General features: G+C 36.9%; 1 protein-coding gene across 2 annotated transcripts in view; it reads right to left on the bottom strand.

Annotated features, from left to right (window-relative positions):
* Nucleotides 1-16976, bottom strand: part of ripor3 (RIPOR family member 3) — a 48021-nt gene extending 31045 nt beyond the window's left edge. The window contains exons 1-3 of one of the 2 annotated variants that reach the window (XM_057845643.1): nt 16719-16976; nt 702-800; nt 480-632 (exon numbers count right to left, since the gene is read on the bottom strand). In XM_057845643.1, coding sequence (XP_057701626.1) covers nt 480-632; nt 702-799 — 251 coding nt within the window. In that variant the 5' untranslated portion in view covers nt 800; nt 16719-16976. The remainder of the gene's footprint in view (nt 1-479; nt 633-701; nt 801-16718) is intronic. The other variant, XM_057845644.1, reaches the window with a different exon arrangement.
* Between the last annotated feature and the right edge of the window lie 643 nt (nt 16977-17619).

Genomic DNA, 17619 nt, shown 5'->3' with positions numbered 1-17619 from the left:
TCAAATCCCAGGCCTTACTTCTCATTCCTCAGACCCCAGTTCGCAGACCTACAGACTTTGTAGACATTAGACTCCAGACGTCTGTATTCCGGTTTCAGACCTCAGTATTTTAGACAATAGAGCTCTGTGATTTCTTACTAAAGCCTTTGACATCATGCGTAATACAATTAGTGTAACAATGATCTTAGATTTCAAATAGATCCAGATATCAGTCCTATAATCCCAGTCTTATTTCTCAGACCCCACCTCTCAGACCTACAGATCTCAACTATTAGCAATTAGAATCCAGATCTCAGAACTTCAGACAATAGATATCTGACACCAATCCGCTGATCCCAGTATTATTCCTCAGACTTACAGACAACAGACCTCTGATATCCGCTGTCAGGGTTTAAACGTCAACAGCCTTCCGTGGTGAACTTCAGACCCCAAAAAAACATTTTCAGTTCTCAGAGTTACGGGATGAAGAGTGAACCCACCTGAGGCCTTTACGTAGCGCCTGGAAGATGCGATCCACATCCTCTGGCTGCAGGGACCAAACGGATCCGAATCCTCTTCTGGGAGACAAAGCGGCTCGTGGAATTTTTCTTTCAGACAACACTTTAGAGCGCAGAGAATTACGAGCAGAAGGACTGAAAAGACAAGATGAGACAAAGGTAATCACACCCTATACTTAAGGGGCTAACGACGCAAATGCTCACTGGCGCCGTCCCGTCAGAGATCCAAACCCTGTGAAGGAGCGACTCCGCTGGATTGGATTTCCATCTGAGGGTGAGTCAAATCGCAGCTTGACCGACATCCTGAATGCGGGAAAAGTGCTTGTCAAATGTACCGTTTCCTGTTTCCTCAAGCATTTGTGTACACGTCAGCTAATGGATGACCTTGAAACCAAACTCAACTATGACCTTGGTCACCAGCAAGAGGGAGAGTGAGCCAAGGAAGATTTTGATGCTCAGGATTAAGGTTTGGAGAAATAACACAGGAAATCAGTGTCACTGTGGTGCATAAGGTGCAGTCCTCTCCCACAATCACAAAATGATGACAAACGTCTGACCAAATTTTCCTCAGATATTAGTCGAAATTAGACTTCTAAGTGAAATTAAGAGATTTCAAATTTTAGAAAGGAGACGTTCACATTTCAGATCTCAAAATGTGGACTTCAGATCCCGTATATCAGACCCTAGATTTAAGACCTTCAACTCTAGATAAGAGCATAGATTTAAAAATTTTTAAATCATACTTTTAAAATTAGATTTTCAGATGATAAATTTATGATCACGGACATCAGAGCGTGGACTTGAGACTTTCAACTGTAGACCTTGGACCTTACATCTCCCTAACACTTCAGATCTCATATGTTCGTAGAATTTTGACTTCTTACGGAAGATCATAGATTTCAAACCAGGGGGGATTTTTACGTTTTAGATCTCCGATTACTCACATAAGACCTGAGATTTAGGACCTCTAACCTTCAACTAGACTTCAGACCTTACATTTCAGATATTCTTCACACTTCAGACAGTAAAAAGTGAAAGGTGAAAGTGGCTAAAATTACTTGCCGGAACTCCCAGACATAAAGGTCACGACTAGAGCTGGGAATCTTTGGGCACCTAACGATTCGATTATGATTACGATTCAGAGGTTCCGATTCGATTATAAAACGATTATTGATGCACCCCACTCCTTTTATTTTTTTATTTTATTTTATTTTTTAAAATTTGTTTTGTACATCAGTTCCAAAATTGTTCAAAAATCCTCTCAGGCTAAACCAAACTACTATTTCAGTATCAAGTTAACATATAGCAGTAAACAAATATACAAAAATAACAGTAAATAAAAAACTCTAGTCCCCATTCTATATCAGCAGCTTTAAACTACTTTCAATTAATTTAATGTTGTGAATCAACCGTTAAAGTTGTTAAAATTGCTCCTGTTATTCCATAATTTCTCTTTTGTCTACTTTCAACATGTGAAAGTTTTAAAACTATTTTAAAGATAGATTCAAGTCAATATTTTACCAATTTAGGAGTATTTTAGATAAAAAGTTAATTAGGTTCGCTTGGAAGGTTCGCAACAGCAGCCTTGCAGGGAAGTGTACTGCTTTAAGATGGCGGCCGTTACTAATAGAGCTGGGAATCTTTGGGCACCTAACGATTCGATTACGATTACGATTCAGAGGCTCCGATTCGATTATAAAACGATTATTGATGCACCCCACTCCTTTTTTTTTTTTTTTTTTAATTTGTTTTGTACATTAGTTCCAAAATTGTTCAAAAATCCTCTCAGGCTAAACCAAATTACTGTTTCAATATCAAGTTAACATATAGCAGTAACCAAATATACAAAAATAACAGTAAATAAAAAAACTCCAGTCCCCATTCTATATCAGCAGCTTTAAACTACTTTCAATTATTTTAATGTTGTGAATCAACCGTTAAAGTTGTTAAAATTGCTCCTGTTATTCCATAATTTCTCTTTTGTCTACTTTCAACATGTAAAAGTTTTAAAAACTATTTTAAAGATAGATTCAAGTCAATATTTTACCGATTTAGGAGTATTTTAGATAAAAAGTTAATTAGGTTCGCTTGGACGGTTCGCAACAACAGCCTTGCAGGGAAGTGTACTGCTTTAAGATGGCGGCCGTTACTAACGCCCGCATCTAGTTTTTTGTAGATGTGCTGGTAACGATACCGAAGCTATTATGCATCTAGTCCTGTATAAATGATATCTACCGTAACATAATGTGGCTTGTAGCAGCTTTCGGCAGCAGTCAGGTATGTTGTTGTTGTTTTTTTTTTATCTCGTGGCATGAGTTGAGCTAGAGCCGTGAGTTGAGCACTGGCGTTACCCGAGGGGCCGGGTAATGAGAAGCATGATGTTTAGCTACTCTCGCTCCGTCCCTAATTGCGTACTGAAGACCGCGCGTCGCGCTGAGTGTGTCGTACTTCTGCTTTACTTGGCATATTTCAATAATCGGAATTTGGATGTTTGTGAATCGTTCTCGAATCTTCCACGGCCGAATCGCGAATAATCTAAGAATCGGAAATTTTGTACACCTCTAGTTACTAACGCCCACATCTAGTTTTTTGTAGATGTGCTGGTAACGATACCGAAGCTATAATGCATCTAGTCCTATATAAATGATATCTACCGTAACATAATGTGACTTGTAGCAGCTTTTCGGCAGCAGTCAGGTACGTTGTTGTTGTTTTTTTTTTTTTTAATCTCGTGGCATGAGTTGAGCTAGAGCCTTGAGTTGAGCATTGGCGTTACCCGAGGGGCCGGGTAATGAGAAGCATGATGTTTAGCTACTCTCGCTCCGTCCCTAATTGCGTACCGAAGACCGCGTGGCGCGCTGAGTGTGTCGTACTTCTGCTTTACTTGGCATATTTCAATAATCGGAATTTGGATGTTTGTGAATCGTTCTCGAATCTTCCACGGCCGAATCGCGAATAATCTAAGAATCGGAAATTTTGCACACCTCTAGTCACGACAGAGCCAGATTTTTTTTTTTCTTCAAATTTACTAAAATGCAATGAAAACTGATTTTGGTGCAATTATATATTTAATACAATGAAACAAAATAGGTTTTACACATACATTAGGGCTGCATTACAACAATTTTAATTAGGCATACACGAGAAACTCATTTTCATTCAAAATTGTATTTTTTCAATGATGTATAAAAACACCAGTAATCTCAGCCTCCATATCCTCATTTCCTCATCTCTGAATACAAAACCTCAATTTTAACTACTTTAGAACATAATTTAAGAACATAAGATGTAAAGATAATGTAAACATTGACATTTTTTTTATATGTAACATAAATGAACTAAAATAAGTTCAAATGGCTATTACATTATGCACATTGAAATGGAATACATTTGAAAGATAACGCAACATTGACTTTTTAACAAACAAAATTAAGTCCAATTGTGCACATTAACATGGAATATCTTCAACTCTCTCCTTTCTCTTAATGATTTGATCAATTTTCCGTTGCATTGTCCTTTTACCGTATTGGAATTCTACATCCGCAAATTTCATTCAAGGCTTTTTATGCCACTTTCAATGCCACTTTAAACTAATTTCATGCCCTTGCCCGACTGCAGATAGTTTAACACACACAAATTGTATGTAGAGTTGTCCGATAATTACCTTTTAACTGATAACCGATATTCCGTTATTGTCCATCTCCAAAAATCCGATACCGATATATGCGGTCGTGGACTTAACATATTATGGCTAATTGTGTTATGATGCCCCCACTGGATACTTTAATAATGATAAATGTAGCAACTTCAAGTTTTTCCAATAAACATTCTGTAGAAAAATAGGAGAACAACTTCAACTGAAGTTACGGGAAAAAGTGCCTATATTGCACCTCTATATTTATTGTTGAAATCAAAATAATGCAAAGATAAGTTTTTGGTGTAAGTGCAAGTGCAAAGTGCCAATAAGGCACTGCCATATTACATACTGTATGGCTGACCTAGTGCTTCTAGCTCCAAATAACAACAAAGGCACAAAGCTTCAGTACAGTGAATAATTCATTGCTTTTCAATGAATTTCATTTAATTTTTGCATCATGAATGCAAATGGTCTGGTCACATAACAAATCCAAAGCATCTTAGTTTGGAGACATCTAATGGTCAATAAGCATAACTGCTCTGCTAAGCTGTGACCAGTCCTTATACAAAGGCAGAAGGTACATTCACTTTGAAGGTAACATGCATATTGGCCCAAAACCGATGTCGATATTATCCGATATCATTTTAAAATGCGTTGATCGGCCCATATTACCGGCTACCAGATAATATCAGACAACTCTAATAAATTATGTAAAAATTTAATGCCACAAACATTGTTTAATGCTTTTTAAGGCCTGAATTTTGACAAAATCATTTTAATGACTTTTAATGCTCTTTATTAACCTGCATAAACTCTGTTCTCTGCTTTGTTCTTTTTTATTTTTTGTTCCAGAAAGCATGTGCATTTTGAACCAATCAGAGCTAACTGCAGTATAAATGTTGATCACATGTCAGTCTGTCAGCCAATTAAACGGACAACTGAGTCCAAGATGGTTTACTGTGCGTATGCACACATCGGAGCCACTAGGCAGTACTCCGTGGAATAAATAAATAATAAATATCGGTGGAAATGTATGATGTTACACAAGCAAGGGCATAGATTTGGTCTCAATATTGGTAGGGACGATATAACAGTATATAACCTGCATGTACACTTTTTGCTGGGGCTGGGACATTAATATGACCTAACAGATTGGGTGAACGGGGGTCAGGGCAACATTTCTCACCAATATGAAACTAATTGATTGAAAAGCTAAATGATTAATGCAAAATAAATCTGTATTGAGTAATATTAACTTCCACAATGCAAATTTATAATGTCTTTATCTGATAATTTTTCTTAAATCTAGTCAAATATTTTTCTCCATCTTGTTTTGAGTGTGAAAGGCTAGGTAACAGATTAATGTGTCAGATTCTTCCACTTATTTTAAGTAAATATTACTACAGTATTTGTTCTTATTAAGGTCGTACATCTAAAAGTTGGTCATTTTTCACCTAGACCAAGAAAAAATGCTTTCAAATAACGTTTTGAAAAAAAAAATCTACTCTTAAATTAACAACATTTCTGACAAACAAATATTAAATATACAAACCTTTTGCTTAAAAAAAGTATGTTAAGCTTATTTTCAGGTAGCTATTTTTCTTATTTCAAGAAATCTTAGCAAGTAAAATTTACTTGAAGCACTAGCAGATAATTTAGCTTATTTGTAGTAGAATTACACTGAAAACAAGGGAATCTGAGGTTTTTTTTTGTCAGTTTTAAGGAGGTGGGGTTTTGCAGTGCAGTACCCCAGCCAGCAGACCAACGTTGAAAAGATGTTGAATCAACATTCCGCTGTCGATCTAATATCGTTGAATCAACGTCACTTTTGCACCCTCAATTAATGTTGTTATCAACGTTGAAATCCTTACAAAACCGAAACGCCATTTTGATTATTAATAATATTGGAACAACGCTGAATCAATGTTATGTTTTTGACCAAAATGCCTGCTCATCCATAATTCAATGACTTTTTCCCGGTCAATCATAAACTAGCTTTTTGTCAACATTAGTTCATCAATTATAAAACAATGTTAACCCAACTATCGCCTGACATACCGTGGAACAACGTTGATTCACCGTCACTTGACGTCGAAAATTTCAATGTCAACCATACTGATGATTTTGATGGAAAATCAGCGTTTATTCAATGTAAGTCTGCTATCTGGGGTATTGGTTTAGGTGGTACACCGTTCGATTCAAACCTTTGTTTTCAAAAACTACTAAAGAAAAATTTTGAAAACATCTAGAATAAGTGTCTGGATTTTATAAGCTAAATTTAAAATGCAATATTTGTACACATATTATCTTAATATACACAAGAAATACAAACTTCTTAATCATCTCTTAACTATCCAGGAATACAAAAACTAAACGTTTTGCAAATGTGCGTAATGTTAAAAATGGCCGCAAATGCAGCGGTTCCAAGGTAAACACTACAAACTTTCGATTAAAAAAAAATATTTACCTGCGTTTGATCATGTACGAACACATAGAAAGGTTCTCTTCAGACACATCCTGTCATGTGGCTGCACACAACTCAACTACATGCTGCTCTCTCACTGTTGACGTCTTCGCCGTGTCTTTAAGCATTTATTTATGCCATATTCATGTTGCACGTGTATGCTTATGATGTAACTTGTATATTTAGCACCTTTGGATAACATTGAGAGCCCAACTAAATGTAAAAGAGTGCTTATTCATGAAAACAAAAGCTTTGGGAGCAAAATATCAGGGTGAAAAATTTGACAGAACACCGGCTGTGAACGTGCGCGTGTGTGTAGAGAGGGGTGGGGGGCGAGGCGGTCAAGTCATCAGCCAATCAAACTTGCGTTTCAGGGGGAAAAAATTGACTAGTACATTCAGCAAGTGAAAAGGGGTCAATGAAAGTCCGAACATATTTAGAGTACCGTAATTCAATTCATAATGGTAGGGTTAATCCTATCTTTACAACATGGGAAGACAATCTAAATTACCGATGTAATTGAAGTCATTTTATAATGCAAATAAGGTTGCGTAAAAGTTGGTGGGGACAATTTGAGCATCCTGAAAAGTTGGTAGTGTTATGTCCCGACCAGGGGTGAAAGTGGCTAGAATTTCTTGCCGGAACTCCCCGACCAGAAATGTTTATTTATTTATTTATATATGTTATTTTATTTGGGGGGGGGGGGGGGGGGGGTCAAATCTCTTAAACTACTGAAATGCAAAGAAAACTGTTTTAGCACAGTTATTTCTATACCTTATACAAAAACTGATTTTCATTCAAAGTTGTATTTTTTCAATGATTTGCAAAATAAAAGTTAACAAAAACATCAATAAGCCCAACATCCATCTCCTAATTTTTATTTTCCCTCATTTCCTCATATACTAAATGCCACAGGTCAATTTTAACTACTTAAGAACATAGAATGTATATTTAAATTGAAGTTAATGTAAACATTTACTTTTTTTTTTAATAATAAAGACATAAGTGACATACATTCAGAAAAACAAGTAGGAATGACTCATATTATGCAGAGTGAAATTCAATAAATTTAGAAGATCGCGCAAAGATTGACTTTTTTAAATCATAAGGAAATGAATGAGTAGCCTAAAACAAAAATGAACAAATATAAGTCCAAAGTGCACATTGACAGCCAAGATGTTCTAAACCTCCCCATCAGAGCAAATAAAACTAAATATGACAAATGAGCTTCCTCAACTCTTTCGTTGCTCTAATATGGAGGTAGATTTGTGTCTTTATTATTCAATCCAAAAAAAAGTTGCTTCAATCAAATAAAAAGTTGCTTCAATCAAAATATATATTTTCAATCGAAGAAAACGTCTCTTCAATAAAAAAAATGTGTTTGAATGCAAAAATAAATTTGAAACTCAAAAAAATATATTTGAAAACTATTTTTCTTTGATTGAATTTTTTTTTTTTTTTATTTAAGTCAAGTATTTTTTAATTGAAACACCATTTTTGATTGAAGTCATGTCATTTTGCGTTTGGACCACATTTTGGCTAGGACATTTGTGTCTTTATTATTCAATCAAAAATTAAGTCGCTTCAAACAAAAAAAAATATTTTCAAAAGAAAAATCACTTCAATCCAAAATTTTTAAAAATTCAATCGTAGAAAAAAAGGTTTGAATGTGAAAAAATATTTGAGACTCAGAAATTCGCATTTGAACACTTTATTTTTCATTCAAACCGTTTTCTTTGATTGAAGCAATCCTTTTTGTGTTCAAGCCATACTAGGGGTAGGACATTTGTGTCAAAATCATTCAATCGCAATAAAAGTTGCTTTAATCAAAAAACTATTTTTAATCAAAGAAAAAAATCATTTGCAAAAATATATATTTTTTGAAAATATATTTTTTTATTTGAAATATATATATTTTTTATTGAAGTATCACTTTTTTTGAAAAGCAAAAAGTTTTAAACTCTTTTTTTTTTTCAAAGTGGAAAAAGTTTTGAACATTGAAAAAAAGTGCCTTCAAAACTTTTCCCACTTCAAAAAAAAAGTGTGTTCAAAACTTTTTCCACTTTGAAAAAAAAAAGAGTTTAAAACTTTTTGCTTTTCAAAAAAAGTGATACTTCAATAAAAAATATATATATTTCAAATAAAAAAAATATTTTTTCAAAAAAATATATATTTTTGCAAATGATTTTTTTCTTTGATTAAAAATAGTTTTTTGATTAAAGCAACTTTTATTGCGATTGAATGATTTTGACACAAATGTCCTACCCCTAGTATGGCTTGAACACAAAAAGGATTGCTTCAATCAAAGAAAACGGTTTGAATGAAAAATAAAGTGTTCAAATGCGAATTTCTGAGTCTCAAATATTTTTTCACATTCAAACCTTTTTTTCTACGATTGAATTTTTAAAAATTTTGGATTGAAGTGATTTCTCTTTTGAAAATATTTTTTTTTTGTTTGAAGCGACTTAATTTTTGATTGAATAATAAAGACACAAATGTCCTAGCCAAAATGTGGTCCAAACGCAAAATGACATGACTTCAATCAAAAATGGTGTTTCAATTAAAAAATACTTGACTTAAATCAAAAAAAAAAATTTCAATCAAAGAAAAATAGTTTTCAAATATATTTTTTTGAGTTTCAAATTTATTTTTGCATTCAAACACATTTTTTTTGATTGAAGAGACGTTTTCTTCGATTGAAAATATATATTTTGATTGAAGCAACTTTTTATTTGATTGAAGCAACTTTTTTTTTGATTGAATAATAAAGACACAAATCTACCTCCATACTCTTAAAGATTTGATCCATTTTATGTTGCATTGCTCTTTTTCTGTCGCATCAATTAAACAACCTTTTTTTTTTTTTTTTGCTGTTCCAGAAAACATGCACATTTGAACCAATCAGAGCGAACTATCTCTGCTGATCACATGTCAGTATGTCAGCCAATTGAACGGATAAATGGGTCCAGGCGTTTTGCTTTGCATTCGCACATTGACGTGACTCATCATCGTCAGACTCAGATAACTGCAGCAGCTGGGAAAACCTCCCTGCCGTCCGTGGAATAAAATAAATAATAAATATTGGTGGAAACGTATTACACTACACAAGTACTTTATTATGCTTGTTGTTAACACTTGTGTACGTAAATCTGATGTTGGTAGATTGTTTTCTTCTTGGAGATGCAATGCATGTGTGGCAGCTTAGCATTTTTTTTTTACATAGTGTTTTGACAGTTGCCATCATATTTTCGGAGTCAAAGCACCGTGTACCGGAACAGCATTCCGGCCCTGAATCTTATACCGGAACTGCGTTCCTGACCGTTCTGGCTCACTTTCACCCCTGCTCCCGACGCAAACCTACGCCTTTGTACACAAGCAGTTTACTGGCCATGTTGTTAACATTTGTGTATGTAAATCTGACGGTGGTAAATTTTTTTCTCCATGGAGATGCGTGTGTGGGAGCCTGGCAGGATTTTTTTTTAATACAGGGTTTTGACAGCGCCATTCCGGCCTCGAATCTTTTACCGAAACGGCATACCGGACAGGAACGGCCCACTTTCACCCCTGTTCAGACCTCAGATTTTAGTAGAATTTGAACTCACAAAATTTAGAAACCAGACTTTTACACTTTGAAATGCTCGGATCACAAAACTCTAATCATGGATTTCAGATCCCAGATTTGAAACCTCCGACCTTCAACTTCAAACCTCGGTTCAGATTCCAGACTTCAATACTTCCAAATCCACAATGAAGACTTCAGATACTTGGCCTCATTTTTTAAAATTTCATAATTCTAATTTAAGATGTCAGATCTAAGAGACATACTATTTGATCTTCTTTGATGTTATTCTTTTCTTTGTGCCTTTCCACGTTTTTGTGGTCAAAGCACAATTTCCCCATGAATAGACTGATAAAATTCTATTAGTGGACTGGTTTCCAGCTCTCTCTCTCTCAATTGTACGACTGAGTCATCTACGCCCGCGTTTCCTCCTTTTGTTGTCTTGCTCTGAACTTCCCTTTGGTTTCCACTCTCAGCTGAGGACGAGCACTGAAAAAACAGCGCAAAACTTGGAAAAAACAACGCAGAACTGGTGGAAATAAATCTTGTGGATTTATCTTTCTGTGTCTTCTTTTGGGATCTGGCCCAGCTCAATCGAGAGCAGAGAGTTCAGAGGTTAGGAATGACTCGCGCTCCCCGGGGACTCAAACTATGCCGCGCGCACACACACACATACGCACATGCACACACACACACACTCAAGCAGGATGTTGGACAAAGCAAAATAACTTGGTACCAATGACAGTTGTTCTTGGACACTACAACACGACTTCATCAATTAATCATTTTATAATCCTAAAGATGGTTGAGAACTTCTCTGAGATCAAGTCAGGAATGACATTTTTTACGTTATTTTTAAAAGCGTTATATTTCATATTCTTTCATTCCCATTTATATTTTGAGTTTTAAGTTTTTGGTCCTAAATCATCGCCAAGCTGTCAAAAGGGTTCACAGTCAATCAATGTACAAACCTGATGTTGGTTGGTCTCTCAGATCAAGTCAAGTGTTTTTAAGTGCCTATGACAGGAAAAAGCATGTTTATTTCATATTTTACGCGGTATTTTATGCTCCTAAATGAAATGGACCGGTTGGATGTGTGTGGAAGCGATCGATTTATATTATTCAATTTTTTTAATCCCGCGCCATGAAAATGAGTGACTTCCTGGATTGAGGAAGTATGTGAATGTGACATAATCCGGGTCAGCATCTCACAATACAGCATTGCTTTATAGTGTGCAGGTGGACTGCGGATTCAGCTGATTTTGGAGATTAATTTGTTTATTTTTCGCATCACGCCAGCCAAATGTGCTGCAGGTTTTTGTTGCTGCACCAGGAAGAGGCGTGTGAGCCATTTTGGGTTTCAAAAATTTCCCGTTCCCTGCGGACGTTGGCCAAAACAAGTCAGACAATTGTGGGACCATTGGACTCACGAGGAAGTGAGTAACTACGTGTTTTGTATTATGTCAAATACTGGGATCATGGCACACATTTTAATAAGGAGGTAGCTTGCATTTTGTGGCTGACAATGCTCCTTGTCCACCGAGAAGGCCACTCGGCCGACGACCGGTGGCTTGTCGCACACCCCCCTTCGTCCTCTTTGCGTGCCCGCCGAGAGAACGCTATACTCGGCTTATGCTCGTGAAGCCACCCACTCTCGTCTGCGATCTGCCATATTGTCCAGACTTCCAGCACCCTCTGCCCTCTTTGTGTGCCCGGCAATAGACAACTATCCTCGGGTTGGGCTCGGGCAGCCACGCGCTCCTCCGATGTCGGCCGGTTTGTCTGGTGGTCATTTGACCATTATGTAGTAATTTTGCCCTGTCGTACTGAATAAATGCATTTTTAATATTTCATATTCCATTTAGCATAAGACTGTTATTTGTCATTACTGTACCATTTACTTAGCAATTGGGGAAAAATACTTAGATAAAAAGAATATCTTGTAAAAATATTGACATATTGAAACAATCATGACATTTTGCTGCTGTGTGTCGTATTTTCCTCGTTCTGATTCTTCCCTCTCCATGGGCTGAATTCTAAATCAGCTGAAATCATGACCCTGCCGACGTCATCCTCCAGCTGGGGACACTAGAGCGCTATAATGACAGGCGTGGCTAAACGGCAGATTAAAAGACTAATTTCTCATCATTTGCACTTTGCTCAATTGTTCTACGTAATTATAGTTGAATCGTCTCAAAATATTATTCTAATTCACACAATAATGCTATTTAAGATTTTTATAATGCTGTAAATGTCTAATTTCTCCAAACATTTTATTTTCATTAATTCATTCATCTTACTAACCGCTTATCCTCACCCCAGCTAACAACGGGCAGGAGGTAGGGTATATCCTGAACTGGTGGCTAGCCAGTCGTAGGGCACATAGAGACCATTCAAGCACACACTCACACCTATAGATCCCAATCACGTGACGTCACAACTCCACCCCCTGACTGGTGCCGCCATATTGTCCGTCAGCTCATCGTGTTTACATATTACCGCTACGTACATTCCTCCTATGACTGCATGTTTTTCTGCTTGTCTAAGGAAATCACCGCCTAGTAAACGAACCCAAAAACCTTCCTGACAATCCTTAACATTGATTAATCAAAATGGTGAAGGCATGTGTGGCGGTTGGTTGCAGTAACAGAGAAGATAAACGGTCATTTTAGTAGTTGCTGTGTGCCCATTGTTAAAAGGGCAAATCTCGAAAGCAGCACGGTTTGTTTATCTCGGTCCATGATGCGTTTGTGTCGACAGCCGTTAGACAGCGGTGAAAACATAAATATGATGCCAACACGATCGCAGACATCATCAGACGGAGACTACGAAGCTCGTCGCCACGGTCGCGCAGCAAGAAGGTGAGCGCAACAACAGGTGTTGTGCCGAAAAATAGCCGCCCTGGGTGAAATGTCCCCCCTGACGGGAGCGCCCACACGGAAACGACTTTCTTGTACCGTTAATATGTATTATTTTACTCTGCTTCAACTAATAAATGTCATACCTGTGTGATTGTCATTGGGATATGGTCGTGAAAACCTGTAGACTAATACATTTCTGTTCAAAGATGGTTATGTGGCCCAGTCCACGATTTGTTACTAAAATACATTACTAATATTTTGTGTAATTTAATTATTTAAAACTGATCTTATAGTCGTAAATCCATTACTGTAATGCGTCCATGAAAACATATACAGGGGCGGTTCTAGGTTTTTTCTGAAACAGGGGCCAAGAAGGGGCCACATGTAACCCCCAAGGGCCAAACATCACTGCCATGTTTGCTTCATGTTTGTTTTGATCGACAAGGCAATACACAGATCATCCTGCATTTGGGGGTAAAAACATATATGCTTAACCCCTTTCCCACTGAAACTAGCGGGTCACCGCACGTTTTTTCCAAGCCAATGCAACCCACTAGCAATTAGCATTTGGCACCTTTCCCATTGACAAAAAAAGCCGTGTCTTTTTTTTTTTTTCCCCACCCGTCTACCCACCCCTCCTCAGCCGTGCATACAGTTACGTGACGCCACCACGCAAAGATGCGCGTCGACAAATGCCACCAAATTTATTCAGTTCAAGGAAGTAAACAATGCAGTGCAAAACGGAAGCCTCTTTTCCGTTTGTTTTCTCGGTTTGCATGCTTTTTACTGCCCTCAAAATGGTCGAAGTGCAGCAAAGGATCAACACTCTGCTTTGCTGAGGCAACGTAAGCGACGTGAATTCTTCTTCTACTAGCTTTGTTGTGAGCATCGACGTAACTACGGTTGTGGGGCATTAAATGGGACGTTGTTATGACGCATCACGTAAGAGCCTACGTCACCACGTAGATTAGGGTGTTGACTGTTGACCCGGGGTTTTGCTTTCACACTGCATGGCGATCAGAGCCGAGGTGATTTTAACGCGGTGTCGCTTGGCGGGTTGATTGACACGGGTCGAGGCGGGTCGCTGCACCTTTCCCACTGCCACCAAAAGCCAATTATTAGTGGGTTGACACGGGTTTTTTGGCCAGTGGGAGAGGGCTAATACTGTGTGCAAGTAAGGATACAGTATATGGAATAATAACTGTAATCACTTTTATGAAAAGCCATTTTAAACACAAAAAGCAGCATTAATACTCAACATACTCTAGAAACAACATTATCTCTTTATTTCTCCCTTCACAATAGAAGGATTCGTCAATTGCCATGCTTTGTGCTAAAATGGGAAGAGGGCCACTTCAAATTAGAGGGGCCAGTGTCCATGTGGTCCCACCTCTACAACTGCCATTGAGCCTATGGACAATTTGGAGTGTTCAGTCAGTCTGCCATGCATGTTTTTGGGATGTGGGAGGAAACTGGAGTGGCCAGGGAGTACCCACGCAGGCACGGGGAGAACACGCAAACTCCACACAGGGAGGCCAGAGCTGGGATTGAACCAACAATCTCAGAACGGTGAGGCAGACGTGCTAACTACACGTCTTGATGTTCCATATTATTTCTACTTGAAGTTAGGGTTATGGTCCTAAATTATCAATAAGATCTCAAAGAGCTTTACACATAAGTCATATTAAATGATCAAATTAATCCATATTTTGGTATTAAATAAACAACAGTAAAACAGTACTAATAATAAATGTAACATCATAAAATAAATGAGTAATAAAAATCTGATCGTATATACATATTTTTTCTAATTTGTTATCATTTCTGTTTTTATTTCCAGTGAATTGTGCTATTTATTTTTAATTTTATGTTTGTTATGATTTTAGTTCTATTTTTATTTCGTTTATTATTATTATATCATAAAATAAATGAGTAATAAAAATCCTACTACATGTAAATTATGCAGTTTATATTTATTACGATAATTTCTATGTTTATTTCAAGTTTAGGGCCCTATTTAATTTTTATTTTTAACTTTATATCTCTCATTATTTTATTTCTATTTTTATTTCAACTTTAGGGCCCAATTTAATTTTTAAAAAATTTTTATATTTCTCATTATTTTATTTCTATTTTTATTTCAAGTTTCCTGCGATTGGCTGGTAACCAATTCAGGGTGTACCCCTCCTACTGCCCTGAGTTAGCTGGGTTAGGCTCCAGCACCCCCACGTCCCACGTGAGGAAAGGCGGTGTGGAAAATGAATGAATGAATTTCAAGTTTACGATTGCTCCATCATATAGTAAATGAGTAATAAAAATCCTATTTCATGCAAAATATACAGTTTGCATTATTCTTATTTATTTTTCTATTTTTATTTTAAGTTTATGATCCTCAATCTTCAAGAGCTTGACAGGCACACAACTAACATTAAAACATTAAATGTTCACCTGAATTGTTGTTTTATTAACTCTTTCAGTACCATTGAGGATGATAGACGTCCAATTATGTGGCTCGTAAAACACTAAAAACTCCATTTGAAGTGAGTGGGTGGCAGACCCAAACCGACCCACTTTAAATGGAGTGGACGTCGAGCAATGTCAATATAAGTTTTGCATAGTGAGGTTTGAGTTGTACTGTATTTAGCAAAAAAACTGACAGTCAATGAGTTCAATGCAAAATGTAACCATGCAGAGCCAACAAAAACGGTTTGGCTTAGCCTGCATTACATGTTGCTGCACGCGCCGACTCTCCGTTATCTTTGGACACCAGATCAACGACGCCTGCTCGCAACACGTAAACACACACGTACGCAGGCAGATTGTGCTGGCTACTCCACACTGCTGACTATTCCATTACGTATTGATATTATCTAACATTTATTGCCATATTTTCTCGTGTTTTGCGGAAACAACACTGCTTGATGTTCATATAGTCCTAGAATTTTAGTACTCGCTGCTTCAATATACAGTACACTATTCACTCTTTGGCTGCCATTGATATGCTATTAGTCCAATCTATATGGAGTGGGAGGGCTGACAGCGAATAAATGAGTTAACTCAATTATTACAATGTCATTACAATGGCATACACTGCTTTATTTTAAATTTATGGATTTTTATCATTTTTTCATTTTCATTATTTTTTAGATTTTTTATTATTCATGTTTTTATAATAGTCGTTGTTTTTATTTTATTGATTAATATGTTATAGATTATTTTAAATTGTATTAATTTCCTTTTTTTTCTATATTTAAGAAATAATTTATGCTCATTTTTATTTTTTTTGGGTTGGTATTCTTGATTGTTTCATTAATTTTCAACCTTTTTACACGCTCATATAGTTTAAAAGTTTTTTTTTTCAACAAATCTGTTGACACATTTTTTTTCTCTCTTTAGGAAATCAGATCAAATTCATTCATTTATCCCTAGTAGACGTCCAATCCATTTGACGTGGGAGGAACGTTCATTCGCTGCGAGTTCCCTCTCTTCACACATATTGGATGTCTATAGCGCCATCAATGGTAGTCAAAAAGTTCAAAAATAAACTTTGTTCTTCCTCTGGCCAAGACGTACCCGCTCTGCCATGCAGCCATGAGTTTATCACTGTAGTAGACGCCCATTCCATTTCAAGCGGGGGGTTGCCAGCGAACGAACTGCCAGCCCTCCCTCTTCAAATGCATTGGCCGTCAATGGCACTTACTTGTGGTGTAGGCGCAGAGGAAGAAATTAGGTCCGAGTGAGAAGCTTCCTCAGCTGCGAGGATCCATCCTGGACGATGGCGGGGCTCCTCTGGCTGTCAGCATGTTAGAAACTGATAGGCACTTTTTGGTGTCTTCTCCTTTCAGTGCTTGAGCGCTGGCTGTCAAACATGACGGGGGCCTCCTCTTTTTTTCTCTCTCAGATTCCAGTCGCGCTCCTTTTCCTGCCTGCCTCCTAGCTCTTTGTTGACTTTGCTTCAACTTCCTCCTCCTCCTCTTTTCCTTCCTCTGCTTCCACTTTGCCCTCCCCCACACTCCCGCCCACCCGATATACTTTAGGGCTACTACAAACCACTATTTTTTCCCCCTTTTTGGGAGGGGGGGGGTGTCGATTAGCACATTGGCTTCTATTGATGGCACGAGACATCCTTCTTTGTCCATTTTTTTCCCAGTCGGAATAAGAAAGGATGTGATGTTCCATAATCTGAGCTATGGATTTGATATAAAAGCAGTCTGAGAATGGACTATTGAAGGTTGTGTGTGTATCTGTGTGGGGGAAATAACATTAAAAAAAAAAAAAAAAATCATACATATAAAATGTGAATTCAACAGTCAAAATTCAAATTTGTATACAATTTACATTTAACGAGCATAACTTTCTAACATTCTTCCATCTGTCGATAATGATGACACGTTTTTATCTTAACAAGTCAGAAATAAAGTTCAACTATACAAAAACAATAACAAAAACAATTTAAATCTTACATTACTTCTCAATGATTAAACAAATCTTTTTAATAAAACTTAACAAGTGTATTCGATTTTCATCAAATGTTGGCCCATCATTTTATCATTTGAATTTTTCATTTACAAACAAACAAACAGCTAATTTCTTGTTTTTGC

The sequence above is a fragment of the Corythoichthys intestinalis genome, chromosome 9 (genome assembly GCF_030265065.1).
Source record: "Corythoichthys intestinalis isolate RoL2023-P3 chromosome 9, ASM3026506v1, whole genome shotgun sequence".
Classification (NCBI taxonomy): Eukaryota; Metazoa; Chordata; class Actinopteri; order Syngnathiformes; family Syngnathidae; genus Corythoichthys; species Corythoichthys intestinalis.
The sequence above is the reverse complement of the archived record's forward strand: the minus strand, read 5'-3'. Positions and strand labels throughout refer to the sequence as shown.